At 35.7% G+C, this 27,738-nt stretch overlaps 2 protein-coding genes across 2 annotated transcripts; one reads left to right on the top strand and one right to left on the bottom strand.

Annotated features, from left to right (window-relative positions):
- Nucleotides 1-12,392: 12,392 nt before the first annotated feature.
- LOC103342175 (heavy metal-associated isoprenylated plant protein 3) lies at nucleotides 12,393-15,083 on the bottom strand. The gene is made up of 5 exons (XM_008245774.3): nucleotides 14,934-15,083; nucleotides 14,681-14,837; nucleotides 13,976-14,232; nucleotides 13,604-13,682; nucleotides 12,393-13,313 (listed from the first exon to the last, which is right to left on the bottom strand). Exons 1-5 carry the CDS (start codon nucleotides 14,940-14,942, stop codon nucleotides 12,790-12,792), a joined length of 1,026 nt encoding a protein of 341 aa, XP_008243996.2. The 5' UTR covers nucleotides 14,943-15,083; the 3' UTR covers nucleotides 12,393-12,789.
- Nucleotides 15,084-18,913: 3,830 nt separating this feature from the next.
- Nucleotides 18,914-24,103, top strand: LOC103342177 (Class II aaRS and biotin synthetases superfamily protein). Its single transcript, XM_008245775.3, has 10 exons — nucleotides 18,914-19,409; nucleotides 19,494-19,582; nucleotides 19,736-19,865; nucleotides 20,136-20,228; nucleotides 20,700-20,774; nucleotides 21,350-21,467; nucleotides 22,420-22,562; nucleotides 23,239-23,367; nucleotides 23,565-23,728; nucleotides 23,828-24,103. The coding sequence occupies exons 1-10, from the start codon at nucleotides 19,011-19,013 to the stop codon at nucleotides 23,964-23,966; spliced, it is 1,479 nt and encodes a 492-aa protein (XP_008243997.2). The 5' UTR covers nucleotides 18,914-19,010; the 3' UTR covers nucleotides 23,967-24,103.
- Nucleotides 24,104-27,738: the final 3,635 nt, after the last annotated feature.

The following is a 27,738-nucleotide window of genomic DNA, read 5'->3' as shown; positions in this document are numbered from 1 at the left end:
ACGGATTCTGATTTTTCTTCTTCAAAGTTTTCCATGAGTTTCTCAAATTCTGATATATATATATATATCCTTATAACTTATCCAATCAGCTTTCCTTACTTATCCCCTGAATATTGAATATTAATCTTTCTAAAATCATGGTTGCCTTGCCACTACTAGTACTAGTACTACCGGAACGCAAAGCCAAAGCCAAAGTCCAAGAAAAAGAAGCCACCAACATCTCTGAAATTACGGTTGGCACTACTAGTACTACCGGAGTCCAAGCAGCCACCAACATCTTAATCCCGGCTTCCGCTTCTAGTGATCAGCCCATACGGCAACCCTTCTTCGACTGTGAGGGAACGTTCTTTTGCATCATGTGTACAGTATCGTGGTCCCCTATTGCATTCTAGCCCCATTGGTCCTCACCTTGTTCTTGACGCTTCCAAGAGGGTATGACCCTGAGTTCCTAGTCCACTCAGCGGCCCTGCAATACCCACGCCACAATACCCCTCCGAGTTTACCGCCATGTGGAACCTGACGCTCGTAGCCATGAACCCCAACATGAAGTGGCACATCTACTGTGACAGCCTCCAGGCCTCGCTCTTCTACTACAGTCCCGTCTACCAACATATTACGGAGCTAGATCAAACGTACCAACGTGTGCTGCTCGCAGCAACGTCGTTGAGTCCCTTGCTTCTAACCACCACCAACCAAACACTAGTTAGTTTCAAACTCTCCACGCTCGATGCTTACGTGGCTGATGACGTGGCCAACAAAATCTCGGATGGTAACACCACAGATCTGTTTGTGCTCGAGATTTCGGTTTGCTACAGGTATAAGCTTCAGTCGAAAAACGTGAAAATTCTGGAACCCAATATCCAGAGCTACTACTGCAACGTTCCAAGTCCAAGTTGGAGCATTCTCGGAAGATGATAATAGTAACAATAGGACTTTGACGGCCAATGAATCAACCGCGTGCGAGGGAGGGGATTCAGTATCTTTCTTTTTAATAAATTTTTGGATCATATCATTCCCAAAAATAAGTTAAGGATTTGGGGTAATTTTCTATCCATCTGTACTGTAAGAATCATCAGTTGATGCTCCTCTGTGGAAACTGGTCCAAAGTTAATACCTCATCTCATGCGTCATGCATGCACAAACCTCAAGTTATTGAATCAAGTCTGAGTGTAAGAATCATCAGTTGATGCTCCTCTGTGGAAACTGGTCCAAAGTTAATACCTCATCTCATGCATCATGCATGCACAATGACAAACCTCAAGTTATTGAATCAAGTCTGAGTTTTAGACCTCTGATGAGTTCATCTTGCCTCTATCATTCTCTTCTCTAATCTTGCATAAAATCCGACATCTTTTACCTATCATTTGCATGATCTCTATATATATTACAAGAATAAACTACAAATTTTAATGCTTGTTTGTTGGAATTGATATGTAATACTAAAATATAGAGATTTCAATTCATCTTTGCTTGTATGGGTTGATTGCATGTTGAAGTTTTGCTCTCAAAGTGTGCTAATTATATGGACGTTTGTAAGTTGGAAGCTGCAACCGTCCATCACAGAGAATGAAATCATAAATGCAAGAGGAGAGGCGGAGACTGATATCAGTGGTTTCTTCAGGAGGTTTCTGATTAATTCCTAGCCGTCCTTTCCTTTGCCTTACTTTCTAGAATCAGGTGCTTGGTTTCTATTGCAGCAGATTTTATCTATCAGGCCCATATAGTTTAATATTTTGAAGCTTGAAACCCAACAAGTTTTCCCATACTAGGCTTTGATTTTGATTTCCATATAGAATTTATGCCAACTTCCGGCCCAATTTCTCAACTATCTCTACAAAGAAAATGTGGCTACCCAAAAGAGAGAGTGAATTGGCATTCTTTTGTTATAGTTGCTAAACAAACAATTACAAAACCATCGTTTGCTAGTACGTTTTAGAATTTTGCTAAGGTCAGCCGCGCACATAACACAGCTCTAAGTCTTATTGCATTTGGCAAATCTTTCATATCCGTCTTTGTTTTGAGGATGATTATGGACGAATCATCCCTGCGACTAGGTATGGAAGTGATATGTGTGATTGTGGCCCATCATCAATCTTTGGACCAAACATAAAAAGGCCAAGCCAAGTAAAAGATTAGAATAAACTTGTATATTTTGGATTTATCCCCAACATACCATCCCAAGCTTAACTGTTAGGCCTTGTTTGATAGAGAGGATTAGACTAGCAAAATGTATTCATTTCATGTTCATTCAAGGCATAATATGGATATGTTGCCTAACTTTGAAGAAGAATAGGGACTATCTATAAGAGGTTGATAACTAAAACCTAACATCCCCCCATTATGAAAGATAAGTTTTAGTCATCAATCTCTTATTAATAGTCCTCCTTCATTCTCCAAGTTAGACAACAATATACATATTATGTCTTGATTACACATGAAATATAGGCACTTTGCTAGTCTAGTCTAGTCTAGTAATATTCCCCCCTTAACAAACGACGGCTTAAAACTCACCAAAATCTTTTTTTAATCATCAATTGAGTAACAAATTAAACTCGATACACCTTTTAACATTGAAAAGAAAAGTAACAGTTGGTACTCCCACGGTCCCACCAAAGCTTTGGAAGCCAGAGTTGAGGACGTCAAGTTATTCAATCCCCTAGATATGGCTTCACACTTTGTGGTGCTTAGAGGGTTGTCACTAAATTTAGTTTCTAAACCATAAAATAAATTAATCTGGAGATTATATTATGAGGTGGTATTAGATATTTGGAGCCAAGTTAACAAACAAGACCTCATATGACTACATGCATTAAGCACACTTACATTTGACTTTTACGGCAGAAAGCAATTAAACATGCTACAAGCTCTCTCTAATTATACATGCAAACGTGCATATATACCAGGTTGGTAAAAGTCTTTTTTTCTTTCTCTTTTGTTTTGTTTTGTTTTGTTTTGTTTTTTTTTTGTCTCTAGAGAAATGGTTGGTAAACGTCTTTCATGCTTGGCAAAAAAGAAAAGGGAAAAGCAAAAACAAAGTCGCAATCTTTTCATGATGGAGATGAAAACTTACTTCACACTGAAAAAGTAAAACAAAACATATTATTCGCAAACAGTAAAAAAGCAAAAATAATCATGACATTCATGAACAAAAGCCTCAAGCCTTATCTCTTTACTATTGTTTTCCTCTATAAAATAAATAAAAAACATTATCCACGATTCAAATGTCAAAAACAGCTGAAGTATACGCACGTTGGTGTCTTCCCATCTTAGGGTTCTACAGTCAAATGTACTCAAAAATCAAACTAACTTTCTCGTTTGTGTGTTTGTGTGTGTGTGTAACTTATTTTTCTTTTTCTCAAACGTATCTCACGTGTAGAATAAGGCAAGTCATGCCGGCTGGTGCCGCTAGGTCAATTGTCGCTTTCAATTTCAAACATTTATATTTACAAGCAGGGAAGCAGGGAAGCAGGGAAGAATTCTTAGCTTCAAACACATGACTAAAACAATTTATCAGGCGAGACTAATGGCTGCTGAGACAAACAAAACAATGTTTTTCTTTCCCTCTTTCATTAAAGCATGATAAGGGAAGTCTAATGAGGCCAACAAAGTCATACGAAAAAATTAATGTCTGGTCTAATAGTCTAGAGGTTGTCTACTTGGTTGAAAGTTGAAACTTTCGATGACTGCAAATAGAAAATATAGGTTGCAGGTTAAACAAACAAGAAAAGTCATACATTTTGATTTTATAAGATTACTGTTCGGACGAACTACTTGTATTCCATATGGTAATATTATATTTATATCAAAATTGATGTAATTTTAAATTTGTTTTAATTATATTATGAATTTTGATTTTATAAGATTATTGTTCGGACAGACTACTTGTATTTTGTATGGTAATATTATACTTATATCAAAACTAATGTGATTTTAAATTTGTTTTAATTATATTATCAATCTTTAAAAAGTCCTAAACTCATAACTTAATGGAGGAATTGGTAATTTGCATATGGTCAACAAAATCTTCTTCCCTCATGCTAAGAACAAAGACTAGGGCTTTTTGAGAACATGGAAGAGACGTATTTGAATGGAGCAAAGCGAACCCCTTTGTTTGCCTCTTGGCGTGCAAATTCAAACTCCAACACGGCGCCATGGGGCATCTGACGTGGAGCGGGACCCAGCCCACCACTTCCTAAATCCCAAAACCCTTTTCAAACTCTTCATGACCCACAGGTCTTATTTCATGCATGCCATGTTATGGATGGATGCCATGGCCATACCCACCATGCAGCATCTAGAAATGGGCAGGCCAGCTATAGTTTTGAGTCATAGTCATGGCTGAGTCAGAGTTTAGGACCTCATTCATGACTCACCTTCCTCCCTCTCCCCCGATGTTTCTTTTCTTTTTCCCAATTTGTCTTTGTGCTGATATGGTGATGATATTGCAGACAAATGACAAATCCCATTCTCAATTAAATTTCATTATCTTCTATTATTGCTAAATTAGGTAAAATCACAAAACTAATTTAATATTTCAATTTTTTGGTGTGGCCATGGTGTCACTAGTGGAGGGAGATTGCCACCTCCTCAACCAAGATAAAAATTTGGCACACCTTCAACTATGTGACATGTGAGCCATGGTTTCAAGTTTTAAGCATTATATTTTTTTTAGTGAAAATTTTAAATACTTGTAAACTGAATATTATAAACATTATGAGCCTTATTAGACAAAACATGCTACTAGTAAATGTAATGTTCTTTTTGTCGAAGGATTTTGCATGTTGAGTTTTTAGACAATTTTAACGTATCCTGTTATACTGCAAAAAATGATTAATGACTTAATACATCGTAATTATATAATAAATGTGCCGTTTATTATTAACGGCACATTTATTATGCGTGCTTCACTCATGCATTTTATAGTTAATGAATACATAATTCTAATTAGTCTAATATATACATGTGAGTGTGCGTGCATATATGAGGAAAATATTTTCTTGATAAATATTTTAATATGTTATATATGTTGTTAGATTGTCGTTCTTGAACGTGGGATTTTTTTATTTTTTTATTTTTAATTCACATTCTCGGCCATTGGTTAGATAATTTGTTAATGAATTATCTGTATAAAGTTATAACGTGGGTTATGATACAGGGTGTTTGACTAATCCAACCACCACACTTATGGTTTACTATATAAATTAATCTTTAGTTAATCATTTTTAGTGGTTTTTATAAACCAGCAGGCCACCGCCGTAATTGAAGAAAAGAAACTGGCTTCGAGAAGTGCCAACCGCCATGAAAATATATATACATGTGGTTTTCTGGTGTTCAAATTGGACCCAATATATAATTTTAGAATACAATTTTACCATTTGATTACCATAATGAAATCTCTATGTTTAATAGAAGAATTATCTTTGTTCACAATTAGATGTTTTAATAGTTTCTAATTTAGCTTCTTCTTTTTTGCAAAATCCTTGGACTGCAGTCTGTTAAGAGCATCCACAATAATGCTCTCTATTTCTTAGCTAAAATTTAGCTAAAAATATAATAAAGTTATTTTAGGAGCTCTCTAAAAAATTTCAACTTCAACCATATTCCCTAATTTGGAGAGTCATAAATACTATAACTATTTTTTGATTGGTCCATCTATATTAAAAAATAAAATAAAAAATAGTTAGCATTAAATAAAGGTTTGAAATACTCATTAAATAAATCAGCATTAAATTATAGGGAGCCACTAGGAGTCATTTCTCTCTCCTCAGATTTAGGAGCTCCTAGAGGACTCCATATTGTATGAGGTGGATAGGGAGCATGGTTGGAGTTGCATTTTTACAATTCCTCCCTAAAATTTGTCTAAAGAGGTGGTTTAGGGAGCCCATTATGGATGCTCTAAGTTAAAAATAGACGGTGTCGATCTCTGAATTAGAAATACAGAGTCGGGCCCGCGATTCCTATTTCTTGCAAACAATGTAAATCACCCTCTAAAGCTTCCTAGATATATAATCTTTAATTAGTGTCAGAAGTTGCCATCATATATTGTCATATTGTGAATTATGACTGCTACTAAGGAGGAGTCATGTTTCAACCTAGATCATCATTATAGAATATACTAATTTGACTTTTATTTTATTTTCTTCAAAGTCTAAACCCTTGGCGAAACAGAACATATACAAATTCGAAAAGTCGTGATATAAAAATATAATTAGGGGAATTGTTGTAAGGGTAAAGTTGAAAACGGAAAAAAGTAAAAATGGCAGTTGAATATTCAAGAAATACACATATATTCTTGTTGCTTATGGCGTTGCACTTGATGCATTTCTATGATAACAACGTGAGAACCAATAGAATGGAGTATCAAGTGGCCGAATGAAACTCATCAAAGCGACGAGGGGAATGTGGTGTTTTGCAAAACGACTATGTATGAGTTAAATTGATCTTCTTTTAATTTGTATGGTTCTCATTAGGCAGCTAGCTCCAACTATATATTCTATCATTTTTTGGCCTAATTGCAAGAATCATGCATGTGGAGTGTGCTATATGTCGATGTGAGTTTATGTGGTGAAAAAATTATTAATAATATCCAATCTCAGTCCAAATCAAAATGATTTTTTTAAATTTAAATTCTATGTCATGCTTATGTGTGCGTCTTATATATAAGGGTGAAAATGTCCTTTTTAAATTATAGAAGCATGTTCGATCCTTACAAGGACTTTTTTACCCCTACAACTTATAGTTATATTGATTTTAAGTGAGGGTAAATTGGATAGAAGGTTTGAACTGAGATTTGACTGAGCAACATAAAACACAAGGGAATTATATATCTTTATTTAAATAAGCCTGATGATTTGTCTTGATCAATCAGAATAATCTGTTTGTTGCAAAAATGTGTTGGATTCTTCCTGATCGAAGCCCTTCTAACCAAGGCTTCTCTTGTTTAATTTGAAGCAAAACATTATTGCAAGGAAAAGTACATTTTTGAAACATATCATTTTCCACAACCAACAAAAAGAAGTTTTGGTTAAAACATGTGTTTGGAAAAATGATAATTATAGCAATTAATTAATCAATAGTTAATTTCGCTATCCCCCTTCAAACTCATATTTCCTTATTCGCAACCCATTCTTTTATTTTTCTACAACTAAAATCCTATTTTTCTAAGTAAAACTCAATGACTAGGATCCAACTAAACAAGTTACCTAATTAAGCTTAAAACCTGATTTATTTTACTTTTCACATTCCAAAAGTACCCTTAATTACAATTTCTGTATAATGTGGGGGTGTATTAAGTGTTGTTTCCTCAATTTATTTGGTGAAATTTATTACAAATTTGTCTACTCACATTTTAATTCTCCTGATTGTTTTAAATTTCAAATTATTTCACACATATATATAATCCATTGGGAACATAATCCCTAAAAGTGAGGAAATGATTATTCAACGTAAAATACGTCTCCTTTTTTTCTTTTTTTCTTTAGAAACGTTAAATTGAAGTTGCAAATTTTGTAGGTACATTATCTTAATAAAAAAAGAACGAATTATCGGTAAGTCCTTGGCCAAAAAAGACACGTTGAGTTGCAAATTTTGTCAGATAACTTCATATTCATATATATTTTCCTTAACCAAAAACGAAAAAAGGATCTTGTATAATATAGGTAAATTAGGGACCTGAAAAATATAAGTACCTAAAAGATGTTTTACCTATCCCATATATTTATAGAGTTTTTTTATTTAAACCCCGCACTTTTTTTTGTTCACAACTTTAATTGCAGACCAACAACATGTGAATGCACAACTTTTATTTGGTTGATAAAGACGACTTTCTTCCTTAACGGAAAATGCTTCCCAAGCGTGTTGAATGTTTTGCCATTATCAACTATTAATTCTTTATGATTTATCGTTAATTTAACATTGCTCGATAGAGAGACTTCCCTGAATTGGTAATTCTAATAGTTATCTTAAGCTCCTCTATCAGATACAACTGTAAGGCTATAGACAATGTTTTGTTCATTTCTTCATCGTGGATTTTCATGGGGTTGATCTTCTGAGGGAACTTTGGGGGGAAGTGGGAGAGTAGAGTGAGATTGTTGATGGTGCTAGAATAGTTTAACTTGTGCAGTTAGGTTTGTGGGGGAACTTATCACATTACATACCTCAATTGACGACAGTTTGTGTTTTTCTGAAACTTAATATGAAGAGTAGTGGAGTGTGTATATAGATGTACAAGTATTAAGTTGGAGGACCTTTTTTGTCCTTTTACCCCATAATAAAACTTAAAATATTAATGATTTAAGTATTGAGATGAAAAAAAAAAGTGTGGGATTTAAATAGAAAAACTCTATTTATATTGACAAAAAATATAAGTACCTAAAAAATAATTTACCTGGAAAATATAGGTACCTAAAAAATAGCTTACCTACAAAGATAGGTAAAGTATTGTACATGCATGGAAAAATAATTCACCAAAAAATAAATAACATGAAAATTAATTTACCTAAAAATAAATAACTTGGAAAATATAGTACCTAAAAATAGTTTACTTAAAAAGACAGGTAAATCATAGTTTACTGAAAATGTAGGCACGTTTGTACATTCCAAATTGATACAAAATACCACCCACAGCGTATATTTAAATTGAATATGTTTTCTCCTTCTTTTTTGAGAAATAGTGAATACATTTTCTATGACGTGTACATTATTAGGTTAAAAGTTACATGGGCATGGGCGAGCGAGAACTGAAATTAATTAGGATTTGATTTGTTAGAAACATAATCACTAAAATTGAGGATATAATTATTAATAGCATTATCGGATAGGAAAATGCGAGATATAAGGTAGAATTAGACGAAGATGTTTATCACTGCGGCCACCTCTTTATCCTCGTTGTCGTTATCATCGATGTTGTCGCTGCATGCATTGTTACGTCGCCGCCACCAGCACGATCATATTTCATACATCTCACAATTAGCTGTCAATGCATATTTCAATCAACGGAAAAAATGAGTTTATAATTCAGACTTGGAATACATAGATAGATAAATACATACATGCATACATCATGGATGATAATTCAAGGGAGACTATTTGGGCTAGTGTCGGTGACATTGTAGATGATGTGAGAGACTTGTTCATGCGGTTTTCTTTAAAGAAAGTCCAATTTTAACCTAGAAAGTGTAACAAAGTGACTCAAGCTATTGTCCGTTTTGCTTTACACGAACAAGGTCCTTATTATTGGTTAGAAGAAGGCCTTGTGTGGCTAATAAATTGTATTCTTGATGACCTTATTGTAACCAATGCTTCTGATTAATGAAATTTACTTATTTTCGATAAAAAAGAAGAAGATACATACATACATACTACAATAAATTTTAAGTAATGATGTACTACAATGTAGACGGTGTAGATGAAATATATAAATGCAAAGGCGGTTTCGTATGCGATATTCATGTTTAATTTTCACCAATTAAATGTCCCTATCTTAAACTTTTAATGGCGCAATTGGGGTCACTGGCAACAAGCATGCATGCTGATGCTTATCCTCAGAATGATTGGCTGCTCTCTCGTCCTCATTCAACTAAATAAGTGTATGCACCTAACTTCACGTCTCCTATAGATTTTTCTAAATTTTATATAAATTTATTTTGTCAGCTTTACTTTATATGCACATTATTTCATTTCAATCATCCACGGTTACAATCAACCAGAAAATTATTTGGGCTGCTTTTTAAAACGCCTTCATGGCAGAAGGAAAGGTGTGAGAGAGGATTACTTTTCTAAGCTTTAAGAAATGTCTCTAATAATAAAGGCCTCAATCGTGGCTTGATGGCTTTTGGTGGCATAATAGTCTTGTCAAGACAAAGTCCTTGACTCATTATTCCCTACCATCGCAAAAGAAGACAACATTAAAGCAATGTTAGTTCTAAAATTTCTTTACATTTATTATTCAAGTATAAATCAGTACTCGTCATGAGCTAGCAAAGGACAATGATAGAAATAACGTATATAATTTTTTTTTTTTTGGTGGGTGTCACACGAGTCAATATGAACAAATTATCATTCAAATCCGGTTCAAATGAGCTCAAAGTTTAGAATTTAGGATTTAGAGTTCATATTTTATAGAATACAGTTTTCCTTACGCTAAAGCCCAAGGCACCATGCTAGGGTGTGCCACACACTTTCGACTCATTAAGCTTTGGTTTTTAGTGATTCAAATTTGGAAGTAGAAGTTTATACAACTATTGTATTCTAATCTATAACTTAAGGATATGATGTTCCAAATTCTCACGGATTCTGATTCCTTTTTGTTGCTTCGATTATAACATATGAGTTCTTTCATTTTCGCGTGTGAGTGTGTGTGGTGCGCAAATTTTTTTCTTCAATTTCAACATTTACTAATATAAATAAACAACACGCATGGTGCCAAAAAAAGAGGTGTTCATGTTGAGAATGTTTAAGATATTAAAATTGTATTATGGTCTTAATTATATATATATATTTTTTTTTTAGTATAAACGATGGTCTAAATTAAAAGTGAGAATGATTTCTCACACATATATATAACTAAGATGTTATGGGGTTAGCACATGAGACCTCAGTCAAGGCCTTTATTTCACTGAGCTACACCCCATTGACAATAATAAATGAAATATTTTTAGCCGAAAGTACACCAATATCATATTTTTTGTTCGTCACTGTCGATCTTATCTCCGTGAACCAAATTTTAGCACGCCCAACATGAGACGTTTGACTATAATGAATTATGCTTGAAATATTCGTTGGATATGGTCGATTAGCCTTCATTGCATTGAAAAGGCAATGCCACTGTCCTTTCACTTGGAAGCAGCCGTTAAATCTAATAAGAACCCCTTATATATTTAGCTGTTCGAAGTCTAAAAGGTCGGCTAAAATAAAAAGGTCAAAAAATATGTTATTTAATTAACCAATATAATAATCTGATCTGATGACGTCACTAATTAATTAATAAGAAGGGTTATGGAAAATTAAGTCACATTTTGACCTTAATTTAGATATAGAACCTGCTGTAATGCTTTTTTCTCTCTTTCAATAGACAAACATGGTTTTTACGAGAACTTCGACGATACAAAGAAAGAATTTCTTAAATACTACAAAAATGATGAAGTGGACTTAACACTTGACTCCAAGTACAACCATCTAAAAAAGAACGTCTTTAATCATATCTGAGGGACTTCAAACCACTCAAAAACATCGAGGCTAAACGCATTTCAACTAGACTAAACATATAGGCAGCACACAGTTTGATAATCTTCTCTATGGTTTTTGGCCCCTAGCTTCCAACTAATCCCACTTAATGTTGTGAATATGTGACACAAAAAGGGAAAAGTTTAGGGATAAATAATTGACGTACGTACCTTTTTGGTTTATTCATTTCTGCATGCCAACAAAAAGAAAAGTTAATCCCATTCGAAATTATGTAGAGTCTAATGGTTTTTCTAAATTGGACGCATGCTTTCTACAACTTTTTCTTTATCGTCACGACATTTCCCACAGAAATATAATAAGAAAATAATAAATATATAGATGTTAATTTTTTTGACCAAAAAGTATTATTAGAGGATCAATCTACACCATACAATAAGTTGTGCATTTCCCTAATTTTACCACCCAAGGCCTTTTTTTCTTTTTCTTAAAAAAAAAAAAAAAAAAAAAAAACCGCCAAGCCCTTTCTCTCTCAGAAAAGCAAGAATTTCAAAATCGAAACTGCAAAAATGAAATATTTTTGTAATTAATAAGAGTCCCCCACCACCAAAGCCCCACATTTTAATAACGGAGTCATATGCTTATATCCTCATATCACTTTTAATGTCGGTACTTTTGATTTGTTTTGTTTTGTTTTGTTTTTTTTCTACCGTCCTAATTTCTATTGTAAACTATATAGAAATTAGATTGTGAATGATTGAAAAAGAAAGCTTTTAATAACATCCAAAAAATATCATCATGGCCTTAGTTAATTTCGCTAGAGAGAATATGCTCACATTTTGCATCCGAGTTCGAATCCATCCATATAGTTTAGATTATATTAAAATAAATTATCGTTACATAAAAATACGAGGGAATGTGTTGAAAAAAAAGAAGAGTGAATGATTATTTTTCTTGAAATGCCAAAAACAACTCTATAAAAAATAAAAAAATAAAAAAACTCAGGTAGTAGACGTGCTGATGTTGTGCAATTAAATATAATTCAGATTCGGATATAAATCCCATATTAATTAAAGGGTAATGATTTCCCCACTCCTATTTTATCCACTTACATTCATTTTTTAGTTATAAAAAAAAGTGTAAGTAGATAAAATAGGAGAAATATGAGTGGGGAAATCACCACTCTAATTAAACCGAAGAAATCAACAATCGAACCAAGTGGCCTCGTCTGTGCCACAAGCTAAAATATATTTTGCAATATAAAGTGAAGGTAAACGTTTTAAAAATACCAAATAAAAAATTAATTAGCAGAAACTTTAACATATTGAACCACCATCATACCAAACCAACATCTGAACCGGCTCCACCAGCTGGCCGGCTGGCCGGTCGGTCTATCTCTATTACATCCCTAATTAAAACTAAACCCATAATAAACCAAAATTCCATAACTACCTACTCGTAATCGTATTTACTTCTCTTATAACCTTTGCTCCTTATTATTTACATTTTTTTTTGTAATTCCGATTTTGCCCCTCTATGTAACGTAAACTTAATTATTAATTTTATCTTCGTCTCGTCAGCCAACCACCGTTCGATCGGTTCAGCACTCTACATCACCGAACAACCATTTGGATTCTCGTCGCTGAACATCTGCGGAGCAGGGTGGTGTTCTATCGGCACAGCGTAGCCATGGCTCGAAGAGCCTTGGCTAACATGCGCCTGATGCGCTTGGGCCTCCATGACGAACTTGTTGTGGTTGTATACGTGTCCTTCGTCGTACCAATAGTAACTGGAAGGAGGGTAAGGGTACCCAGAATACTCCATCTTGTTCACCTCGACCTTGGGGGCTCCGCCGCCGGGTGGGGCAGCTGCAATTTCTTTCTTCTCGCCTCCACCGGCGGCAGCTTCTTTCTCTTTCTTGTCACCGCCGCCTGCAGATTCTTTCTCCTTCTTCTCGCCTCCGGCTGCGGCGTCTTTTGGCTTGGCAGCGGCGCCGTCATCTTTCTTGGGTGAGACCACTTCGACGGACCTCCTGAACTTCTCTCTAAGGTAGGGGACGAGTTCTTTAGCGTCCATGAAGCCCTTCACCGTTACAATGTCTTTGGGTGCGTCAAAACTCACCGTATTAACACCTGCCAACAACAAAATGCACTTCTTTAGATATGAAAATGACAAAATTACCACTTGGAAATACACATGTGAACTTAATTTTTACTGAGCGAATATACCCGTACGGCTTTATTTTTCTATTAATTTTGACTAACTTTGTCTTCTTATGCAATTTATTAAAATATTAATTAAGGTTTACGAGCTTGGTGCCGGTGGGGTGCTTGCATCATCCTTGATTAATTAATTTAATCAAAATTATATATTATTATTAATAAAGTTTTGAGAAGTTTCGAGAATTGACATCGCCTCTCACCTTTGAACTTGGAGATTTTACTCTTCATCTTCTGCATGCACCCCTCGCAATGCAATCTCATCTTCATGACCACAGTGCTCTGAAACCACCCAACAAAAGAAAAGAATTAGCAACGAAAATACAACCAGATTAACCTCGAAATACAATGTTTAAAATAGAAAATAAATAAATGCGAAAATTCACTATTGACTGTACCCAAAAAAATTTATATTATACAGATGTGCGATCTGTGTATTAAAATATGAGTGAGTATATCCTGTTTTTAAATAAATATCCGCTTATATTATAACGCGTAAACGTGACCGTAATTTTACTAAACAAGTAGCAATCACCTAAAATGCATCGCAAATTATACATGAGGGTGAGGTTTACCTCCTTGGGTGCCTCTTTGGGCTTTTTCTCTTCTGTCTTCTTCTCAGCCGGCCTTTTCTCTTCTGGCTTCTTCTCAGCCTTTTCCTCTGCAGCAGCTGGCTTTTTATCTCCACCGCCATCTTTTTTGGGCTGAGGAGAAATGAGATCTACCTTCTTCTTGATCTTCTGTTCCAGTTTCTCTCTCAGCCCGGCGGGGTCCACTTTCCCGGTCACAGTCACTTTGTTGGCTGCACACTCCGTCTTCACTTGTTCAACGCCTAATTTAATTCACAAAAAGATCGACCCAATTAGCCAACAATTAAAAGGAACCGTGTTTTGTACGTAAAGATTGTTTTAGCCCAACTAATCAAGCTTAAACTACACGACGGAAAATGCATGAACGCAATTGAAGTCAAAATTCTGAAGTGTTTGCTTGCTTCCGCACCCAAAAGTCCTAAATCTAATCCAAATTTAACAGATTAGTAGATATTAATGGTCAATACATAGACTTAGCTACCCCTTCCCCATTCCCATCCTATAATTTTGGGTCCCCAATTTTCAACGGTAAAAATCTCTGAGCCGGACCATTGAATGCGGATTTGATTCCGGTGAACTTTGTAAAATCCGAAAAACAAAACCCAATTGAAAAAAGCGAAAATCTGAAAAACCCAGAAGCCCAGAATTCTCATGTGATTGAAATTTGATATGAAATTGGTGAAGCTGTACCTTGGAAATTCTTAACAGCTCGTTTGATTTTCTTGGCGCACCCCTCGCAATGCATGTCGGTCTTCAAAACGACGGTGAGCGAGCCGTCGTCCTTCTTGGGGCCGGCGTCGGCTGCGGCGGGCTTCTTCTCGCCCTCATTCTTTGCGCCTTCCTTTTTCTGCGACAACAAATAAACCGTCGTTAAAACATAGAACTTGGCCGGAAATAATTTTTAGCCACGAAGAAGAATGTTCAAATTTTGGTTTTTACTCACCTCACCCATGGTGTTGGTGTTGTTGTGGGTATACAAGAAATGAATATGAAGAGCTTTTCTTTTTGGTTTTTTTTTTTTTTTTTTTGGGGGGTTGGTAAATTGCTGAAATGAAGAATTAAGAATGAGGAGGTGAGGTGGGAGATTTATAGGGAGAGGTGGGTTTGTTGAAGCTGACGTGGAATTTCCTAAATTATTTATGTATGTTTTACTTTTATGGATGGTTATGTATGTATGGGTGATGATGTATGTTATGTATATGTTGTGGTGGGTATACCGTATACAGTATTCCGTTATACTTATTGGGTTTGTGCCGTTGTCTGGTATATTTAATATGTTTTAATGGTTGGGGTGGGGGCATTGGGGGGTGTAGTCAGGACAGATGGGCTGTGGCACTACGGGCTTCGTAGATTGCCGCCGCGTTGGACTAATGGGTGTCGGAAACGACGGCATCCAGACAAGTCAGCTAATTGTGACTAGACCCTGACGTGTCTTAATAAACCTCCTTCCTTTTTCTTGCTGAATTAATTAATTGAAAATAGAAATATGGTGAAGAAGGGTGAATTAATAGTTGTTCTACCAGAAATACGGTGAGTTGATAGTTTCATTAGCCGTAATAGTGCGTTTAGATGAGGAAATTTAAAAATATAAAAGATTTTATAAATGACGAAAATTAATGTTCTAGAATTTGTAAAGTTTCTAGTTTGGGTAATGGAACACGGAATTTAATCTTTATTTGTAAAGTTATTTTTTTTTAAAACTCAATCTCTCTTTGAATCTTAGAAACGACGACTTCTAGATAGAATTTAAAGTTGAGAGGTATGATCTTCAAATTCCTTTTTTTTCCCCATGCGAAATTTCTAAATTTCTATGTTTTTTTTCATCCAAACACAGGAATTGGTTCATGTAAATTTAGAAATTATGAGTTTTGTCAAAATTTCAAGTTTATTTCCCTCATTCAAACGCACCGTAAGAGTTTCTAACTCAAATGATTAACCCTCCGTTTGGATGAGGGAAAATAACTCAGAATTTAGCTAAAAATCGAGAATTTAAGATGAGAAATTGACAATTTTCTTGTGTTAGCAACTTAAGTGCATAATTTATTAAATGACGCTTGGAAAAAATCGTGAAAATTGGGGCATCAAATTCTCAAGTTTAATTTCCACTAAAATATGAGTCATTTCACAATTTCCATAGTGTCATTTACAAAATTCGATATACATAAATCCAAATACTGAAAATATTCAATTGCCATAAATTAAAATGATGGAAATCTAAATTCTATCATTTTAGAATTCTATTTCATTTTCAATTCCTTCATTCAAACGGAGAGAAGAGTTTCACTCGATGTTTTGTGTTCAAATTCCCCATGATGCAGTATTGTTTGTATTAAAAATAAATAAATAAAAGTCTACTAACCAATTTTGTATTCATAATGAGGGACATTTGTCATTAAGGTTCGTTTTTTGTTTTAATAAGAAGGGGAATTTGAACTCGTGTACAAGCTAACCAAAACACTGTTCTGCCCAATTCATCAAACTCAAATTTGCATTATAGGTTGGTTGTTGACATTGCCAATTACCCCAACGGTAGAGTAGTCTTTGCAAATACCAATTTGAGTGGTGTACGTTGGATAGGGCAGGGCACCTCCTACTGGGTAGCCACTTATTTGTTTATTTTAAAAACAAATACTACTACTAGTATAGCGAGTTTCAATCAGAAAAGGCTGCGTTGAATGGAGAAGGTTGGAGAGAAGGTTAGAGAGAAGGTTGCTAGTATTTTTTTTTTTCCTTATCTTTACTATTTATAGTCCTAGTATTGAATTCGCTTCAAAATATTTTTATGACGAATGTAATGTTGTATCGGGAAGGCTCACACACGAATACTATTTTCAGAGTTGAAAGTTTAGGCCGATTTGACAACTCAATGGCCATTAAAATTCCATTTGAGTGGACCTTTAACTGTACAGCTCTTGAATCTCATCACCTCTAACGAATAAGATCCAAACTAGGGTTGAAACTAATCTTTTTCAGCATCATATGCAATTATGCATGTATTGACCAAACCCTAATCGATCGATTGATGCTCCAATTGCGTATTAGGGTCGCATTTGGTTTCGGCTCCAACATCAACATCAAAACGGCAATGCTCCAATTATGCATATGGGTTTCTAAGTGCTAACCGAAACCCCACAAAAACAATACCCTTAAAAGCATAGTGACAAAAATTGGCAAAGAGAGAGATGTGATTGACTTTGTGTGGATGCCAACAAAGTTAGCTAAGCAATGATGTAACAAATTGTAGGCTTCAAATTCCAAACATCCAATAGGGTAAAAAAAAAATTGTTCAAATATCCTGGGGACATTTTGGAATGGAGACTTGATGAGGAAGGTTAGGCATCGTGAGTTGGGGAGATGTCGAAAGCAATGATGTTACAAATTTATGTGCTTCAAATTAAAGATATCCAAAAAGGTCATTAAAATTGTTCAAATATCTTTGATGGGGAAGGCAGGTTAGGCATCGTGAGCTGGGGAGATGTTAAAAGCTTTGGCTCTTGTGCGTGTGTTTATCGTGTAGGGGTTTGAAGACGGTAGGAAATATGTTGGCATCTTCTGCTAGCTGTGAAGAAAAGCAACGGGGACACCAGTACGTGCGCCAATACCAAAGAAAGAGATGACTCTTTGGGTCATCAGACCTAATTGGAAATTTGGAATGATATAGAGAGAGAGGGACATCACGACACAAAAGCATGAAGAAACATGCACATGATAAAAATATTGTGTTGTACGCGGCAAGTAGCAGTCATCTTCTCTTAAACTTCCAGGATAGAATTATAAATTTCCACATGAAAGAACCGAAAAAAAAAATGCCTCAATTTTTTTGCTAGTGAACGTGAGTTCAGTGCTACTAGGTTTAATTTGAGTAAACTAATTTCATTCCTCTAATTGGGCCATGCTAATTTCATTTTTCAAAGAATTGAAGAAATGGTATTTTATTCGTAAGCATGGCGGCAGGATTCATAAGGAAACGTTAAAAATTAATTAAAATATTATCAACAAATGGGTCAGTGCATATGTATGCAGTTGGATAAATTTGGATGCACATGTGTGTAATAAAAAAAGACATAAAAAACAGATGCGTGATAAACATGAACTTTGATATATTTGGAATTTTATATACATCTGGGTAGGCTCAAAATAATAAGTAAAAATATCCATCAGAAAAACTATTCAAAACCAGCAAAAGGAAACTTTAATAAATGTGTTTCTGTGGAAGATAAAGAAACAGAAGGAATATTTGTACTTGTTGTGGGCACTAAATCAAATCAGCCATGAAATATATTTGGTTAGAAATGGATGGTGTGTTGCTTCTTTTGAGTAAACTTGTATTGGTGATCACTTTCGCATCATATAGGATAAAGGGATAACCCACCATTTGTCGGACAATCATGAAGGTTTTGACATGACTAATTAAGAAAAAGACGTTGATTCAATTTTATAAGCAAGCCACCTTTTGATTTTTTCAAGGTGTTTATCATTTTCTAGAAATAATTATGCTCAACTTATGAACATTGTATAATGTTGTCGGACGATGGATTTGAGATTTACATTATATATATATATATATATGTTTGATTTAGGGTGAAATGTAAATTAAAAAGCGCTGCACTTGCAAACATTACATAATGTGTTTCTGCGAAGCCACCTTCTGTCAGACAAGGCATGTGACCCTTCGCATAAGGCGTCTCTACATGACCGTGACGGAACGCGACTCGTTTGTCGTCTCTGGCTCCAAGTACCAAGAAAATTTCATATGTAGTTTTGGTAAGATTTTCCTATTGGGCCACAATACGGCCCATGGGTTCATACTTGATGCATTCATGGACTCACAACAAGAGCCCAACAAATAGTCCGTTTGGGCCGTCACTATTCAAATTGGGCCCCCGCCAAATCGGTACGTTGGTCTGAAAACTCCAACGTCGCGAATCGCCTTTCAACTTCAACCTCTTCCTCTTCCTCTGCGTTCAGCAAAACCAAGCGAAAACCCCGAAAAGACCATCGAGCCCTTGTTGGCATCACCATGCTCTCCTCCGCAGTCTCTTCTTCCCTCCTTATCTTACACAAGCCCTTTGCTCGCGTTATCAGATTCCCCATCCCCAAACTCCCTCTCTCTCCCAACCCTAGACCCCTCGCTTCTCTCTCACCCGCCGCTTCTGCTCTCACCCCCAATGCCCTCGGCGCCGGCGGTCGCGCCGGAGCTCTATCTCCGGCGCCGATCACCGAAGACCTCCAGAAGATCGACGTCAACCCTCCCAAGGGCACCAGGGACTTCCCGCCCGAAGATATGCGGCTCCGCAACTGGCTCTTCTACCATTTCAGAGAGGTCTCGCGGTTGTTTGGCTTCGAAGAGGTCGACTTTCCAGTTCTCGAGTCCGAGGCTCTGTTTATTAGAAAAGCAGGAGAGGAAATTCGAGACCAGGTTTTTATAGCTCTTATTTTACTCGCATTGCGTCAATTGTAAATACGTACATGTACTTACATTGCAATGTGCTGTCTTGTGCAGCTATATTGCTTCGAAGACCGAGGTAATCGTCGAGTTGCATTGAGGCCTGAGCTCACTCCTTCTTTGGCAAGACTGGTTATACAGAAAGGGTACTGAAATTCTGATTCTGCTGAGCATTTTCATGTTCTTGTTGCTAATTAAAGACTTGGCTGTATAATGTATATCTGTATGTTTACTCGTGATTTTTTTATATCCAGGTACAGATGCCAGAAATTTTGATTCCCGTGTTTTTTTCTGTCCAGAAAATCTCTATCCCTTCCAGTGAAATGGTTTGCCGTGGGGCAGTGTTGGCGGTATGAGAGGATGACGAGGGGGCGGCGAAGGGAGCATTACCAATGGAATATGGACATTATTGGTGTACCTGAAGTTACGGTATAGAGCTGAAATTTTTGATAATCCATTCAATACTACTATATTTGATACAGAAATTTTTGGTACGGGAAAAGATAATCTATGCTAACTAGTATTGCATGCTTATATGATTCTGAATTTTTTTTATTTATGATTTTACCCAACACTCTTGCATTGATTGAAATCTCCATCTGTTCCACATGATGCATGGCGCATTGTTGTATTTGATTGTATTATGTTATATGCATTTCCCTAACAAGCTTGGATTTTTTTTTCCTTTCCATGTTCTAGGCTGAAGCAGAACTTATTTCTTCAATTGTCACTTTCTTCAAGCGATTAGGAATTACCACATCAGATGTTGGATTTAAGGTTTCAAGTCGAAAGGTGTGGATGGTTTTTCCTTGCATGAACTTAGACAATCAGATTCAAAGGTCTTCATAACATTTTTCTTTCCGATATTGTTCGTCTATCTGTGGGAGGTCTGTTTCCAAAGGCTTTGTATTGCCACATGCTTCTCAAGTTGCTTTTCAAGATAGAAAATGAAAACAACTTATGCATCCCAATTCATTTGAACAATATAATAATCTGGGCTATTATGATATACTCACAATAGTTACCAGAAGCCACACAAAAAATAAAAATAAAAAAGCTTTGCCACTGTTTGTTTCATTAAAATGAGTTTTGAGGAAAAAAAAAAAAAATTTTGCATTGGTTTATGATTACTAGTCTACCTTGTTAATCTTTTAAGTTTTAAGAGACATTTGATCCACACTTATCCTCACATTAGAACTTTTGTTTTATTAATGATTTTTGGAAACCAGGGCGGATGATTCTTCTACTTTTCTTACATTACAGGTTTTGCAAGAAGTATTGAGGCGTTACTCCATACCTGAAGCTTTATTTGGCAAGGTTTGCATCATCATAGACAAGGTAAATTGTTCAAGGTTGCAAATTTTGGATTCCATCTGAATCTGTTGTGGTTTTCTACTTTATTGTTCTTTAAAAAAAAAATCAGATGTGAATGCCATGATGACCAGTATTGTAGTCTGGTTTAATAATTTATTGTTGAAAATTTTTTAGATTACAATCATGTTATTTAATTTGTTAGATTCTTTTAAAGTAGAGATTATTTCTTCAATTGATTCTAGGTTTCCCACATGTAAACTTAACAAATCAGTTCATTGCTAGTAACATTTTTTAGTAGGACATTTTTTATAGTTCATGTTGATTCGTTGAAGTTCTTTTGACATGTATTTGTTGTAGCAAGATGTTCTACTTATATTCCATGTCTTCTGTATGTGTGTGTCTGCATGCATCTGCTATGGTCATGGTCCTTGAACTTTGTATGCATTTTGGATTTAGAATCTAACCTTGCTCTTATGTGTCTGATAGCACAATGAATATTATATTTTCACATTTTCTTATACATAACCGTATACGGTAATGAGAATGTAGATTTTGTTTATAGGTTTCTAATCCTTTTTCTGGGATTTAATTATGAACAGATAGAGAAGATTCCAGTGGATGATATAAAAAAAGAGTTGAAATCTGCTGGTGTGTCGGAAGAGGCTATTGAGCAGTTATTGCAAGTTCTTTCCATAAAGTCTTTGACAAAGTTGGAAGGTTGGTCTTATCGATATTGATTCAGAAACTATTTAGATAATATATTTTTTGGCTATACAAGTTACATGAGAATGCATGAGTTAAAATGCGTCTTGATACTAGATCTCTTGATGGTTGAGGAACATAATGTGAAGGGTGATAAGATAATGTGAGGTAAAACAGATAGCTTGAACATGATAAAAGCTTAGCCAGGCTTTTGTATCTTAGCAAAAGATGAAGGGTGATAAGATAATGTGAGGTAATATAGATAGCTTGAACATGGTAAAGGCTTAGCTAGGCCTTTGTATGTAGAAAAAGGTGGAGAAATACCAGTAGGTGACAAAACAAGGAAAACTTAATTAAGGGGTTGCCTATGTAGGAATTGAAGAAGAGTGAAAATATAAATAGACAATTATGTTGTGGAATGGTGATGTTGATATCAAAAGTTGGTAGTTATTTGTAGAACAGAGAAAAGTAAACTAAAGTTCAAACTTTAAAGTGGTAAGATACAGTTAGAGGAGGTGGGTTAGCTAGGCCTTTGTATGTAGAAAAAGGTGGAGAAATACCAGTAGGTGACAAAACAAGGAAAACTTAATTAAGGGGTTGCCTATGTAGGAATTGAAGAAGAGTGAAAATATAAATAGACAATTATGTTGTGGAATGGTGATGTTGATATCAAAAGTTGGTAGTTATTTGTAGAACAGAGAAAAGTAAACTAAAGTTCAAACTTTAAAGTGGTAAGATACAGTTAGAGGAGGTGGGTTCAAATTTTTAGTTTATATAAGTTGCAGTGACAAAAATAAATTTGTTTCCTAAATTTGTTGAGGAGGAAGGTGCTTTTGGTAATCGTTCATTAATGCTGGTTTAAAGGTTCTCTTTATTGTGTAACCGAATTTTTTTTTTAAATCTTTTTTTCGCAGTGAGAGATGATGTAACTCTTACTTAGTATGCATTCCATGTTTTTCTTATGTAGAGATACTTGGAGATGCCGGTGAAGCAGTTGCTGATCTGAAGCAGCTATTCTCTCTTGCAGAGAAATTTGGTTATTCTGAATGGATTCAGTTTGATGCTTCTATTGTTCGTGGCCTTGCCTACTATACTGGTATTGTCTTCGAGGTTAGATTTTCCATGTTGCTTTCCCCCCTATACTTTTTAATTGCAGATATCAGTCATACTAATAGAATTGAGTTAAAACATTTTTTTCCATTTTATTTAGTTGTTCTGTTGCTCTTGGGGACTGATGACTTTCCTGTATAGTCTGGTACATACCTTTATGAGTTTAAATAATGCCCTGGGGCTGGGGATCATATTTGTTACCATGCTTCTATTTCAGGCATCACTCTAGCCATGAGGATGTAATTTATAGATATTATCTTCCTGTAAGTCTATACAATTATAGATTTTGGAAGTACTGAGCTGAGGCATGGCCTGTGAGCAAAACGTTAGTAGCATTGTTATTAGATATTGCAGTAGAGTATTTTAGGTGTTCTGTAAGTTGGTTATGATGCTTTCATCCCTTATGCATGAAACAACTGGCATGTGACATACCGTGTCATGTGAAAACTTGTGCCATTAAAATTTCAGATGTAGAAAATGCTTTCAATTCTGCACTAATGTGCCTACTTGTAAGAACAAAGTTTGTGCTGTAGATAGAAAAGAACAGCTACAGCTTTTGGCTGTGCATGATTACTTAACTGTTCATGAATATTAGATCTCCCTTGCGTGTAAAGAAAATTGCTGCTGGTTTCTTCACTGTTGAACACGGCCCCTAAATGATCAATTTTATTCTCAGGGTTTTGATAGAGGAGGAAAGTTGCGAGCCATTTGTGGTGGTGGGCGATATGACCGCTTGCTTTCTACTTTTGGTGGTGATGACATTCCTGCTTGTGGCTTTGGATTTGGTGATGCTGTCATAGTGGAAGTGAGTTTCAACTTATATATTTCCTATTCCTTTCTTTATGAAGCCACTTTCTATTACATTTAAGTTTTCTTGTTGAAGCACAATATGTGCTTATGGTTGGGATAAATACTCCTAGTACTTAAATATACTTCATTCTTGGCTCCTAGAATTTTCGATTGGTTTATTGTTTATTTGACATTTTGGTTTTGGGGTTACAGTTGCTAAAGGAGAAGGGTCTTCTGCCAGAACTCAGCCTGCAAGTAGAAAACATTGTGTGTGCTCTAGATCCTGGACTTCAAGGAGCCGCTGCCACAGTTGCCACCATACTCAGGGGAAAAGGTCAAAGTGTTGATTTAGTCTTGGAGAACAAACCGCTCAAATGGTATTTGCCACCATCTTATTAGGTGCTTGCAAATTTCTATTTCAATCATTCTGTTTCTAATATGTTATATATCCATGGGTTGAATTTGATCTATGTCAGGGTATTCAAGCGTGCAGCAAGAATAAATGCTAATAGGTTGATATTGGTGGGAGATTCAGAGTGGCAAAGGGGTATGGTGGGTGTGAAAATACTCTCTTCCGGTGAACAACGTGAGATCAAACTTGATGAACTAGAGTGATAAGAATTGATTATTTAGAGGTTGTACTCTATTTGTTTTATTTTTTATAGGTAGGTTCAGCTCATTATTGTCCCCCAGTTATGTGCTTACACAATTTTTTGGTCAAAATAGTAATGAAATTACTGATTTTTGTCTTATTGATCTCAGTAAAGCTTGTGCAACCATTTGTCTACTGTTCTATTTATTAATTTGCTTGTTCTGTAGCCTTTTCATGTTCATTTGAAACCATACTAAGACGTTATGAAAATTAGCCCAATCTTATGCGAAGTACAAACAAATGATCTTTCCAAAATAGCAAGTTGTAGATAGCTCAATACGGCATGACCATTCCTATTATCAGCTCCAATACATGGATCCTGTTTCAAGATGACCTTAGACAAGACTAATAGCGATAGTTAACCTTTTAGTAATGCTGTCCAAGATCTTACCTGACTTGTGTGCTGCTGATCGAAAACTTCTTTGATAGTTAATGAGAACATGTGATATTTTGACAACTGATATTGTGCTTGAACTATTTTGTAATGGACATGAAAGATAAATTTGTCTTGTTTGTACTTATGTAAGGTTTTCTTAGCCCTTTCATTTCCGGTAAATTTTTGGTTTGAGTGCTGTCCCTGGTTGAAAAGAGTGCACATTTGCTGCTTTTTGGTTTGCTACATTTTATTTTTCACCTAAAAGAAAAATTGGATAGTTAGCTATGTGAAAAATTAAGACGTGTTTCACCAATTCGAAACTGGTTTCTTTGATGCATTGACATTACGTTTTTGCATCATGGTATTTACAAGCTTCTCGGTCACAACACATCCATTGGCACGATTCGACTCTAGGAGTCACATGATTGCTACTTTGGTTTGATGGATGGACATGACATTCTTGAATATTACCCAGAATACAACAAGATGAAGGGACTGCATCATACAAAGGGATTTTCTCTAAATTCAAATTTTAGAAAGACAAGAAAATGAAGAGAACTTTGTGTTTATGTGAAAGAGTTTCTGCTATCTTGGAGTGCAGATTGTGTTTAGAATGGCAGTGGTTGCTAGGATGCAAATGGAAATCGGCTTCGCAAGTTGCATTTCTGGAACTAAAAACACTTGCCGGTATAACAATATAGTAGAAGAAGAATGTGACCCCGTGTGTCTTCCTCACGAAGAAGAAAGATGCAGATGACATGAAGTCTCTTACAGATTGACACTCTGCAGAATTGTGAAGGTACCATGTGATCTTTCCTTTAAGATAATCAGTTTCTAAATTCAGTCATTTTGTTTTAACTTGGACTGGTCTATATTTGCTCTTTAAGAGAAATTTGAAATTGCTCATTTCAGAGAGAATGATTTCTGTAGTCATTTTCCTAAAGAGATTTTCTGGGCCGCATGATCATCGGTATTGTTGATATCAATATGCTTTGAAGTACTTGGGAGTTCATTTTTTACCCAACAATAAAGGAAGAGGATGGTGTGTGGGGAGGAATTGATAAGTTAAAATTTTTTAAATTTAGAAAAGATGATTTCAGGCAGAAAAAATTAGGAGGTCAGACAATGTGCTTATTGCTAAGTTCCCCAGAGTTCACCACAAAGACAAATTTCCAACTCTTAAGGCTAGCCCTAAGTGCAAGTTCCATATCTTCCACTGTGATTTGGCCTTTCCATCCCCCAGCATCATTTATGGCTTGAATTCATCAAAAACCCACTGCCACTGTATAAAAGGTCAAGCCTAGAAATATTTGGTTTGAATCCTTACTGGTGTTCATTGTCATTAAGCCACTCTAAGAAATTCGCATGGTGGAACATGGAATGATTTTGGTTTTATAATTGCAGTTCTTGTTCAGTTATGAATGCTACTGCGGTGAGAAAACTCGTTTCTTTTTCTTTGTTTGCATCTTTACAATCTAGTAATATAAGTCTCCCAGTAAATGGTATAGCCTATTTAACATTTGGGTTTTTGACTTTGAGGAAGTAGAAGAGGAAAAGTTGGTCACTGTTAAGACTTGAATTTGAAGTTACAGAAGGTAAGTGAGGAAATTTGCAGAGTACCTTTTTCTCCCATTTTCAGTCTATTGCTGTTGACAATTAAAAAACAGCAATTTGTTGATGATGTGCATGCACTGAAAGTAGGTGCAGACATTAACTTGTAGCACATCTTCTGCCTTGTTGGTTTCCTGAAGAATGATGATTCATTATTGAAAGTTGTCAATGACACATCAAAATGGTCAAGTATGGTCAGTTGCATTGGGAAAATATCATGATTCTCAAGTTGTTTTTTTCTTCCTTGTGAAATGGTTCAAGGTTGCTGCATTCTTTTACCCCTATTATGAGATGGTTCTTTTGGGTCCATGATTCAAATCTAATATACAATACTTGAGGGAGTGAGCTACAGCTTAGATGTCACTTTTAAAGGGAGGATCTACTTGGTATTCTTTTGTGATGCTAGGCTTGGTGCTGCGCTAAACTGGATATTTTGTCAACTTGAGAGTTGATTTTTTTTATCCTCTTGGCTCAGTTTTGCATTTAGCCAAGCTGCCAACATGACCCTCCATCGTCATCCATAACTTGAGAGCATATTTTTTACTCCCTGGTGGCCCTTCCTCCATCATCACCATAATTGGCATCTAGCCGCTTTCGGTTGCCGTTTGTGCCTTATGTTTTGTTCTGGTCTCTCTTATTTTTTTTGGGTCATTGTAGTGTCTCAATCCAGGGCAGAGTTAACAATCAACCAACGGACGTAAGTGTGACCACATGGCTTCATTGGCTTGGCCACCGGTGTTTCAACCAAACAATAATTTACGACTTTTGCAATGCAATTTCACTTTTCTTTTTATAGATGAAAAAAGAGACCGAGGGTGAAAAAATGTTGAAAACGTGAAAACTATGGCAAGCCAAACCCTTTGAACTTGTTGTAGGTGAAACAAAAAAGTTGAGGGAGTTGTGTTGTGTCAGATGAGATGAGTGCACTGTGGAGGAGGAGACTGGAGGGTGTGGCCCGTGGTCCTGAGCTGAATAATGGTAAATGGCACACGTGATGAAACACCATGGTCACACTCTCTGCATGAGCACATTCTGTGCGTATTCTCAAATTATTGCCTCAAATCTCAATTCCCACGTGCCCGTCGTTTAGATCACGTGGTCAGTGATCAGCGCGTCTACGCACCTGTTCTCATACAACTTACAGGTGATGCTTTTGACAACCCAAGCCTTATGATTACCCAGAAACAACCACCAATTAAATTACTATATCTACAGCTCGAATTTAAATTCACTGTCTCAATATTCTCTGCAACTTGCAATGTCTTCCACTTGATATATTCTCACAGCACGTTAATTGTATTGCATCCCTAACGTCTCGTTTGGTGGGTAGGATAAGTAACATAATTAGATTTGTTTAATCCATTACCATGTTTTGAGCTAAAATATGATTGTAGATAGGATAAAAGATAATCTCACCATAATCCCCTTATGTTTATTTTTGTAGGATAACTTATCATACCAAGAAGGTGGGATACATAATCTTACTACTCCAACCCCTTGACCTTCAACCCAAGATTTGAGAGTCGCGACACAAACATTTGGGACACTAGTGTCAACGAAGGATACATCATTTCCAATCCAATGTAATCCAATGCAATCCAATTCTACCTCCTAATTCAATTAAATTCCAGCAACCAAACAAGCCTAAGAGTCCAAACAAACCATGGATTATCTCTAAGCTATATTAGTCGTTTGTTTTACTTAATTCGGTTAATTGGAGTGCTTCGCACTTTTTGTAGGTACTAACT

Source organism: Prunus mume, linkage group LG1, assembly GCF_029339155.1.
Source record: "Prunus mume cultivar Tortuosa linkage group LG1, ASM2933915v1, whole genome shotgun sequence".
Classification (NCBI taxonomy): Eukaryota; Viridiplantae; Streptophyta; class Magnoliopsida; order Rosales; family Rosaceae; genus Prunus; species Prunus mume.
The sequence above is the reverse complement of the archived record's forward strand: the minus strand, read 5'-3'. Positions and strand labels throughout refer to the sequence as shown.